The sequence below is a fragment of the Chenopodium album genome, chromosome 17, assembly GCF_948465745.1.
Source record: "Chenopodium album chromosome 17, dcCheAlbu1.1, whole genome shotgun sequence".
Lineage (NCBI taxonomy): Eukaryota > Viridiplantae > Streptophyta > Magnoliopsida > Caryophyllales > Amaranthaceae > Chenopodium > Chenopodium album.
In genome coordinates, this window is record NC_137850.1 from 2,632,823 (window position 1) to 2,644,310 (window position 11,488).

The window sequence follows — 11,488 nt, forward strand, 5'->3', positions numbered from 1 at the left end:
GTTCAGTTCAGTTTAGTTCATTTCAATTCAGCTCCTAATTTTCTTCTCTCATAAAATATTCATTTCAGCTCTATTCAGTTCAGTTTAGTTTAGTTCAACTCCAATCAATTAAGTTCAGTTTAGTAAATGTGAACAGACCCTAAAATGATCCAGGTTGTGTAAAACAACTTTGACCAAAAAACCTTAATTTTGGTGAAGATAACATTGCTTGATGTTGTTCATTATCTAAGAAAAAATAAATTACATGGAGTACTTTCTTTGAGTTATTTTATTTTATTTTATGCATCACTTTTATAATTATGAATTCTTAGACAATTTTTGAAAATGAGAAGAAACAAAAAAGAGGATCAATGTGATATGATAGGGATAGAAAAACTTTCATATACAAAAAGTAATGCATCCAAAAAATGGAGGAAAGTATATGATGAACGGCATATAACTATGGGCAGCTGATAACAATTCAATTTATCATTTAAGTTAGCAAAACATCAATAATGCATTCCATGTGATCCATTTTGCTTCATAGTGATTTGTCCATTGCTCCATTTTTGTTTGCTTCTCCCCTAAAAAAACAAATTGTTTTCTTTTCATAGTTTTTCATTTTGTTTTGCTTTTCTTTATTTATCGAAGTTTGATTTGTTTCTTGTTTTTATTTATTTTAAACGAATTAATGATCAATTTGCAAATGAATACCTAGTGTACATGTGCAATTGCTCCCAAAGCTATTTTGTGATAATTATGTATTTAAAGTGGCATGAAATAATGCAACATTGTCTTCATGTCTATGATTTTGTTTGGATAAATGACGTCCATATACTTCTGTTACATTTACTCTATTTATATTGTGGTACACATACCACAATCACTCATAATATAGTGGGTGTCAGTTAAATTAATTTGTAAAGTTTTAATATAGGTTTTTTGGGGCCTGTTCTGATTTGCTGAACTGAGTTAAATTGAACTGAATTGGACTGATTGGAGCTGAACTGAACTGAACTGAATTGAAATGAATATTTTATGAGAGAAGGAAATTAGGAATTGAACTGAAATGAACTGACTGAACTGATTGGAGTTGAACTGAACTGAACTTAACTTAAGTTGAAGAGAACAGACCCTTAGACCTGCATGCCAATGCCAATTCAATATGCCATCAGATCACGACCACATTTTTATTCTTCTAAACACTCATAAAATTAATTACTGTACTTCGTAATATACTTTTTGTTTCAAAAACTCTTTCGATTTTTTTTTTCTTTTTACAAGAAAATTCTTTCAATTTTGACTATACATATAATTGATCATTAACATTGGTAATTATGGTGTCAGTAAAAATTAATTCTTAATTCTTATACATGACATTTATAGGAGAGATTGTTATATACACCCGGGTATACGATACACCCAAGGGTATTTGTTTGTTCATTTGATGATAAAATGAGCAATAATCATCGAAATGAGCAAAAAATACTCTTGGGTGCACCGTACACCCGGATGTATAAAATAATTTCTACATTTATAGAGACAAATCAAATATGATCCCTTAACTTTGTTTAATCTTATATACTGTATTGAAAATAGTTTTAAAAATTGCTTCAAATTGTAGATAGGGTCAAGATTTTAAACAAGAATAGTAGAATTAGGTGATGTAAGAAAACACACAATTTTAGTCACTATTATGAGATTGAATTCTTCTAATTATTTCTTTAATTTAAACTTAGGTCCCGTTTACCTCATCTTATTTTTGTTGAACTGAAATTATTTTTGTTGAACTGAAATTATTTTTGCTGAACTTAAATTATTTTTACCGAACTGAAATTAATTTTACTCAACTGAAATTATTTTTGCTGAACTGAAATTATTTTTACTGAACCTCTATTATTTTCTTCTTTACATTAACTGATTTTTACTAACTGAAATTATTTTTACTGAATGTTATTTTTTTAAGGTGAAGTGAACAGGGCATTATTCTATCTTCAATTATATTAATGTTTACTAATTAGGCACAATAACATTACATTATTATTTTTTTCTTTTTGGTTTGAACATTTGAAATTAATACAGAGTACTGTAAGATTCATTTTAATTCCAAAGCATTTAGTAGAAGCCACCCTTTTTAAAACACATGATATACAATCAGCACCAATTCACGAACACTCGGATTCTCATCATTTCCATTTATAAAAGCCACAAAACAAAATCTAACTCTTAGCGTCGTACCAAAAATCAACTAATTAACTATTAGTACGAAATTAAATTCAACAAAACTTGGGAAAAAGTTATCCCTATAATACCATTAATACATAAGATATTTGGATGCTCATGTCTAATTTCTTTTCCTTATAAAATCATGTCACATTTTTTTTTTAAATACAGTAACCAGTAATAGTCATAAAGTATAGTGATGTTGGCGTAATTTAATTAATCTCAGATTTTGACATTTGAGTATCATCTCCAAACATTTTAACAAAACTAAACTAGTTGACGTTTATATCAAGTCCACAATGTCACACGTATACTATGTATATGTGACAAGTTTGTAACCTTACACAAATGTATGTATACTTGAGCACACATTGTCACATGAGTCGTCATATAATGTGCATGTATGTCTAATGTCTATATATGCATGTATGAATGTATGATATGATATGAATTGACATTTATCGTTATTGTTATACCTTTAATTGTATTCCATCCCTAACCTTAGTTTAATGATGTAATGGAAGACTTTGTCCTCATATCATCATTTAGCTTGCTTTAAATCTAGCAACAAAGTTACAAAAAGATTGCTTATTGAATAGTTACAAACTATTAAAGCAACAGAGAAACAGGGAAGGAAGTCGTATGAGACAAAATATGTAGTGAATCGATCTATAAGTGCACCAATAGCTGGATTTTATTTACACTAGTTTTGCCCTTATTATCTTTCATTATTATTTTATAAAATTAATTAATTAATTATAAGCCCCACTTACAAAAATCAAATAATATTGTCATATATACTGATTTTAATTTTAATTCCTTAGCTAGATTTTATTTTTTTATTTTATTTTAATAATCAGTACTCGTATAATATAGTCTACTATTGAGTAATTTAAAGTTTGCCTAAAATAAAGCACGCGTAATACTATATTGGAATCGAGGGCTTATTTAGTTGTTTGTATAACCTTGTTTGACTAGCTGCTTATTCCGCTTGCTTATATTAGTTGTTTGTGTATAAGCATTTGATAAATAATTGTTAACTACTCATCAAAAAATTCTTTGTAAGATTAGTTTTTTTTTTTTCAAAATTAGCCTTTTGGACTCAAAATTGAAATTCTCTTTCAAAATTAATAAACTCTCAACCTTGCACTCACATTTGAGGTTTGTGTTAGTTGACGCCTCATTGGCCACAAACCTTTCTTTTTGCCCTACACTTCTCCTAACAAAACACCCCTCTTAATTCCATTCTCTTCAAAAAACAAATAATAAAAAATATATATATAAATAAATATTGGTAATACGAGTTATATATCTTGTACATATTTTGAAAACATTTATGCACATATAGTATGCATTTATATATAAATGATTGAATAATATTCCCATCCAAACTAATGTCATTAACAATAGAGCTAGTAATTATGTCACTAATAATCTAGACCTAATTATATTCACATTAATTTGGAATAAATAATATTTATATTTTTACAAATATATATAATATAACTATATAATGTGAAAAGGTATCCATAATAATACCAATGATGAATCGCCGGATTTATTAATTAGGTTAGGCTAGGAATCAATATATCCACACTCTTATATTTACTTTCGGCAAAACCACTTAATTATTGAAAGCGTATTATCAGAATTGCACGTGCATGGACATTAATCATGAGCTATTAAGGATTCGTTTGGTAATCTTACAACTTCATAATATCAGTTGATGTAACGCGCATTTTGTACGACTTTGTCACCTACCAAGTACTATGGGATCTTCTAGGCTTTCTAGCTACTCTTAGTAATCTAGTATCATCAAACATTATGGGGTCTTCTAGGCAGTATACGGATGTAAGAAAGATCAACAAAGAACGACAAATATACAATTTGTCACCTACCAAAGTATGTCAGGGAGAAAGAGAACGCAATTTGTTCCCTCAACGTAAAAGCTACTTCCTTCATTTTTAAATACTTGCTTCATTTCTTCATGTGTGGAGTTTTAGGAGAAATTAAAAAAAATAATAAAATATAGAGGTAGTGGAGTAAGTAGAAGAATAAAAAATTGTATAAAGCAAAAGTAGTTGAGAGAATTGGAGGAGAAAGAATATGAAATTAATAAAATATAATTTATATGTTGGGTCCGCTAATTGAAAGAAATGAATTAAATATTGTAAAAATTTTCCAAATAAGAAAATGGAACAAGTATTTTTAAACGGCTGAAAATGAAAAGTGGAGCAAGTATTTAAAAACAGAGGGACTAATTCTTAAAGTGTATTATTTTTTGCACCAAATTAAGATTAGCAAGGGAAAAATAAATTGAGTAAAATGTTTCAAAATAAATTTAAAAGTTAAGGGTGTATTTCTATTCATTTGATTTTTCAATTATGTAGAATTAGTTTCAGTTCAACAAAAATAATTTGGGGTTAGTTTAAATAATTTGAGTTAATTAAGAAAAAATAGGGTGAAGAAAACCAGGGCTTCCACTTTGTATATCTTATCCAAATTTATTTTTCTTGAACTTATGTATCTAGCTTATAATACTACATCTTAACTTATTTTTAGTAAAGATAAGGTGAATACGTAGAACAAAGTAAAAATAAACTTATTTTCACTGGTATGAGTAAAAATAAGGTGAATAGAAAAAAGTAAGGCTTTGTTCACCATCCCTTATTACTTTTTATGTATCTTAGGTTTGATAAGCTCATAAAAGTTCAAAATAATATACATAAGGGCTAATAAGTTCAAATAAATTTAGATAATATAGTTTAAACTAGTTCTTTGCCCGAGCAATGTTCGGATATTCACATAAAAAATATATATTTACATATTAATACTATAAATTTGTATTTGTTTATAGATTTTGTATACATTTAATATTTTATTTATTTGAAGTTGTTATTATTTTATTATTTAGGCTGTATAATCTTATTATTTTTAAGGAAAAAAAAAGATTTTTTGGCGGAAAATTTTTTAATGGGGACGCGATACGTGTACAACAGGGATAATCCTGGTGATTACGTACTTTAGTATATAAGTATTGATGCTAATCATTTCCGATAAACTAAAATAATAACTAGGTAATACAGAGTAAGATTTAATCTTAAAATACCACATATGTATCCAACAATCTAAAAGAAAAAGTTGGAATTATCTTCACAATACTAGTCAAAACTTTGAGTTATCCAAGTCACAATTAGGTCAAGCTAGCCTCAATATAATTAAAGTCTCTTGTAAGAAAATTATTCCCTTTGTTTAATTGTTTCACTTTCATTTCAATTTTTTTTTTTTTTTTTTAAATGCACCCATTCAAATGTTAATGTTTTTGAATACATATTATATTATTTAAGTGTTAATAGAATCCAGTAAAAAAAAAGTGTTAATGAACATTTTGGGACTAAAATTTAGCCAAATAAATCCTTATTTTAGGGACCTACAGAGTAAGTTTTTTTTTTATTTTTTTATTTTTATTTATTTTTTTTAAATATATATAATTTTTAAATTACACAATAAGACGACTTGACTGTACATTTTATTAAATTTATTTAGAATCTTAAATTTAATAATATATAAAAAAAAAGCAGCAGAGGAATCCACGACTAACAATATGGTTACTCTAATACCAAACCCGAAAATACCAGGTAACTTCTTACTCAAATCTTAGATAAATCATGTGGTAGGTCCCAAACATTCTTTGAATACAGGGTCCCACTTTTATGTTTATTTTTTAAAAAATAAATTTCATTAAATCTCAACCAAATACAATTTTTTTTTGTTTACTTTTCTTAATCCTATTTTCCCACCCTCTATAAATAGCTTAGGACAGACCAAAGCTCATTTATCACAACACAAATAGCAAAGCAAGAAAGAAAGAATATTCTATAAGAGAAAAACTCAGCTTATACAAAAAAAGAAAAAAAAGAGTTAATTTTTAAGAAATGGAGAATTTCCCAGTTATCAATTTCGGGAATCTTTATGGTGAGGAGAGACAAGCTACCATGGCAAAGATCCATGACGCTTGTGAAAACTGGGGTTTTTTCGAGGTAAATTTTAGACGTTCTTTTTAATTCGTTTTTCTTATTATTGATAAAGTTGTTATAAACAATTAAACATACCTTTATAGATTCACCCAGTGGCACGACCGTACAATAAGTCTGTGCCACTGGGAGAAAAGACTCCTTTAATTGACTAAATATGTTGACGACTTATTTTATTCACTATAATTTTTTTTTATTTTTTTTCACACCAGCATGTAAAAGTTATTTTTTTTTGGCAAATTAATTTGTTGCTGATGAATATTATTATTGTTGATATAGTTGGTGAATCATGGAATTTCACATGATCTTTTGGACACTGTTGAGAGGATCAGCAAAGATCACTACAAGAAATGTATGGAACAGAGATTCAAAGAGCTAGTTGCTAGCAAAGGCCTAGAGAATGTGTCTACTGAGATTAAGGACTTGGATTGGGAAAGCACCTTCTATCTGCGCCATCTTCCTACTTCTAACATCACCGAAATCCCTGATCTCGATGATGAATACAGGTGAGACGCGACACAATAAAACCATTACTGTCATTAATAGTCACATATACTATTATCTCAAGTTTGAAAATAATTAAATGTTTTTTTTATTTTTATTTTTTTTTAATTACTGTAATTAATAGTTACATATGGTGTTTGAAAATAACTGTCGGGTCAATTGTTATGAACATACAGGAAGGTTATGAAGGAATTTGCTTTGAAGTTGGAAAAACTAGCAGAGGATCTTTTGGACTTGCTTTGTGAGAACTTAGGCCTTGAAAAAGGTTACCTTAAGAAGGTGTTCTATGGAAATAGTGCACCAAACTATGGGACCAAGGTGAGCAACTACCCACCGTGCCCTAAACCCGACTTGATCAATGGACTCCGAGCCCACACCGATGCTGGTGGCATCATCCTCCTCTTCCAGGATGACAAAGTTAGCGGCCTCCAACTCCTTAAAGGCGATAAATGGATCGATGTTCCACCTATGCGTCACTCCATTGTTATCAACCTTGGTGACCAACTCGAGGTAAGTCACGACCAAAATTGTACATATAATGTTAAAGGACCAACTCAACTAATGGTTGAAACCCAAGAATATGTTTTATACTCTATCATATACACTTTAGTAACAACTAGTCTTAAGTGAGACGCGTAACAAGTCACCCCTTATATGCAGGTACAAGTTTTTTTTTAGTACTAAGACCTTACAATATTATGTTACTTAATGTAGGTGATCACTAATGGGAGATACAAGAGTGTGCTGCATCGAGTCGTAGCGCAAACAGATGGGACAAGAATGTCGATTGCTTCGTTCTACAATCCTGCAAGTGATGCAGTGATCTACCCTGCACCGTCGTTGGTAGAGAAGGATGCAGAGGAGCAAAAACCGATATACCCGAAATTTGTCTTTGATGACTACATGAAGCTGTATGCAGGGCTTAAATTCCAGCCTAAGGAGCCAAGGTTTGAAACTATGAAGCAATTGGAAAATGGTATCAAGTTGGAGTTGGGTCCTGTTGCAGCTGCTTATTAGAAACCCAATATAATCAACATATAGATTATCATATCATATGATAGTATAAAGAAATTTTTTATATTGTTGCTAATAATAATGTTAAAGTTGTGTTCAAGTTCAATTATGTTTTTTCTCTAGTAAAAATGATTTAATAGTTGACATGTAATGTACTTTAAAATGTTTTAGACTACATTTTGGGAAAAAAAAAAACAAAAAAATCTGATTACTGTACTTAGTAATGGACCAAATTCATTATTTCTATAAGAGGCATCTTGATCTTGTCCTGTATTCTGTAACAACTTGGCTAACAACCTCTTCTGATATAAACAAATGTAACTTATATACAACGGATTATGGCCTTATGGGTGTATTTCTATACAACAAATTAGCCATCATAAATCGCATAAAAGTCACCCATTACAAAATTGATTTTTGCTGTGATGAAACACGTTGAATGCTTACTCCCTGATAAGTACAACTCTTCATGATTACAGAATTACCTCAGAATCCAGGAATAAGATGGGTAAACTACTAAACTTATACGAAGTATACTCCAAAGTTACAATTAAAAGTTAACGGTGGTAATATACACGAACGAGCAGTAGAAATTAGACAAGATATTATTTTGAAAAAAAGTTTGTGAATTGGGCATGACAGAATTATGTATTTTGTAGTACACTATATCTGATTTATCTGCAAAACCTCTCAGAACTAATGAATCTTCAGTCTGATATCTGACATTCTGACAAGTGTTTTACATTCTTAAATCAAATCCCATGTAAATCTAATTGCATCTTCTCAGGCTTATCAGCAATTTTGTGCATTTTTTAGCTAAAAACCAAATCTTACTAAATTAATAGTAAATTATGTACTACTAAGAACTGTAAGGACTCAGAAGTCAGAACCCACATTTTTGGCATATTGGGATGGGAATTTATACTTCTACAGTTTTACTCTAAGAAGTACATGCGTTATTGTTTTTAATTTTTAAGTTAGCCGGGCCAGCTGCTATCGAGAGCCTAGTAGGGGTGAGCAAACACGGGTATCCATTTGAAATTCCAATTTCCGGATTTAGTTGTAAGTTTGTAACCAACAATAATATAGGAATTGGAACATTTATATTGAGCTAACAGCCTAACATTGTACCAAACCTTTTTTTTTTTTTTTTTTGATGTATTGATTATCTCCTATCCAAAGCTTACTAGACTTCAACTAATATAGATTTAGAAGGATTGAGTATCAAATTGCGGAGGGGATACAAGCTAGTACCTATTAGATGTTCAAAATGAAACCATTATGATCATTTTATTTACTTATTAATTTGACCATATGTCACAAGTTTGGGCCTTCGGGAAATTTTGGGCCTATTAACTTGGAACTCGTACCACAAGTCCATACATAATATATGACACTATTAACTATTGTAGACCTGTAGTTACAATAATTATGTGTACCAAAATGGTTATTCTTAAGCAGGTTTTGGTTGGTATAAATTTTCTCAGTCCAATTATCTCTTTTTCTTGGCTTGGTAATACAAACCCTAAACCTCGGGAGTGTGTTGCACATTATGCTCTCGAGTCTCGATCCACATGTTACTCATTACACTAACATGTTCTTTTTCATTACACATGGAGGTCACTTTTCTATGTAATAAGCTGATGAACATGTTTTTCTAATATGCCTACACGTTAATTTTCATGTAACTATAGTGAGTTGGCCATAAGCGGATGTTAATCATGCTCCCAAAGGAAGGATCTAAGCTTAGGGCTACTATAGCTAAAAAGGTGGAACCTTAACACGATTTAGGATCTAACACCATATATAACATCAATGACTACATTCTTCGTATGTCCTCTCAATGCTCATAAGGCCAAAATCTAGTAAAAAAAACACTTCTTTGGACATCAAAAATAACTTACTTTATAGCTTCTTATGACTCTTAAGAGCTAAAAGAGAAGTAGAGACACAAAAAAACATACTAAAGTTTCAAGTTACCATAAAACAATGCTTAAGGAAGACATTGTAGACGACAATATGATGAATATAGTCTAGAATTAGATTTCAAACATTAGCTTAATGCTAGAATAATGAGATACTTGTAGGCCATTTTATGTTGGGCAAATGGAGCTACAAATCATTAATAATATGAAGTTTTTTGATAAGCTAAGTTTTTCCTTGTGATCATGAAATCTCAGGTGAGTGAGGTCCCTAGCTTATTTAGTAAAGAACTCTATCAATTGAAGTGATGCTCTAGAATTATCTAACATGGAATAGCATAGTGCAAGTTGTATATCAACTTTGTTCTTTTGCACATGTACAAGTATACTATTTGTTAGATTTGTTTCAGATTTCAAAATATTAACTTTTTATAATTTTTAAGTACTCTATATGCATAATTACATAATTTAATTTAAAAATATGAATTGATACCTGTTAAAATGTTAAATGGGACAACTATTAATCAATGATGGTGACTAGCTTATACTACCTCCGTTTTTTTTTTTTAGTTGACACGAATTTCTTTTTTGGAAAGTTCCTTTTTTGACTACTCCTTGCAAGCGCCGAGTTTCATTAAAGTTTGGTGACAATACGCTAGAACAGTATAGACCTCGATCGAAAAGCAGCAGACAAAAACAAACGCACAAGAGATGATGATCATAATCTTCCATGCATGAATGCAAGGAAATAAGTTGAAGACATACAACATGCATGTAAATGACAAACATGATGATAATAAGGGCACAAAATAGATGCACTCAACGACGCCACTACCTAGATGTAGGGAAATTATGTTCGTTAAGTGGAGCTACAATTATTCATCATTATAATGAAAGATTAATATTGTAAAGAGTGAAGATTGAGCTCAATACTCAGGAGTCATAGACTTATAGAGTACTCTAAATGTTTCATGTATATAATTGACGTTCTTGCTATTTTTTATAGCTGAACTTTAACCGTTAAATTTTTATTCTCAAACTTTATCAAAAGGTAATCTTATGTAACTAATTTAAAATTCGAATATATTAATATACGTATAAATTTCAATGTATTACTTATATTAATTTTTTTTCGTTCTATATAATTTATAAAAGAAAAATATGTAATATTCTCCATGCCTTAAGTATAGGACACATACTCACTTTAAGGGCATATATATATAGGCATATATTTTATCAGATTATGAAGTAATTTTATTAAAAAGAATTACGAAAGAACATCTTTGTTGTAAAATTAACTTTATTGTCCCTAGCTTTAATTCATATTGAATTTTGTTGTAAAATTAACTTTATAATCTCTAGATTTAATTCATAATGAATTTATTTTCATATACAAATACATACTTGAGGATGACACATTGTGAAATGGGAGGAAAACTAGCTTAGATTTGATGGAAAATCAGGGGTAGTATATGTTGTAAATTCTTGGGTCTAATCGCATTACTATAAACAGTTGGTCAAACTTTTTGAATCAAAACTTATTAAATTAGCAAAATATATAGAGAGAAAGTAATTGCAATATATATGGAGAGATAGTCTCATATTCATAAGAAAGTATGAAAACTTATACTTCCTCCAGTTCAAATTAGATGGAAAGGTTTTTTTTTTTTTTTTTTTTTTTTTTTCATCATGTTCGACAAAGCAAAAATTCAATCTAAAATATGCTTGATTATAACTATTGTATAAAATATTAAAAATTAAATTTGAATTAAGTACACATTAAAAACGAATTCAACAAAATCTTACACGATT

At 29.5% G+C, this 11,488-nt stretch overlaps 1 protein-coding gene across 1 annotated transcript; it reads left to right on the plus strand.

Moving 5' to 3' along the window:
* The first annotated feature begins 6,042 nt into the window (after window positions 1-6,042).
* On the plus strand, window positions 6,043-8,003 carry LOC145589381 (1-aminocyclopropane-1-carboxylate oxidase 4-like). Its single transcript, XM_081645921.1, has 4 exons — window positions 6,043-6,242; window positions 6,516-6,742; window positions 6,917-7,250; window positions 7,455-8,003. Exons 1-4 carry the CDS (start codon window positions 6,138-6,140, stop codon window positions 7,755-7,757), a joined length of 969 nt encoding a protein of 322 aa, XP_081502047.1. The 5' UTR covers window positions 6,043-6,137; the 3' UTR covers window positions 7,758-8,003.
* The last annotated feature ends 3,485 nt before the right edge of the window (window positions 8,004-11,488 follow it).

What these genes read in the sequence shown, in the direction of transcription:
- LOC145589381 (XM_081645921.1), top strand. Translation starts at nt 6,138, where the DNA reads ATGGAGAATTTCCCAGTTATCAATTTCGGGAATCTTTATGGTGAGGAG. An exon ending in AAAACTGGGGTTTTTTCGAG is followed by an intron (nt 6,243 to 6,515) that starts GTAAATTTTAGA and finishes TTGTTGATATAG; the next exon opens with TTGGTGAATCATGGAATTTC. An exon ending in GATCTCGATGATGAATACAG is followed by an intron (nt 6,743 to 6,916) that starts GTGAGACGCGAC and finishes ATGAACATACAG; the next exon opens with GAAGGTTATGAAGGAATTTG.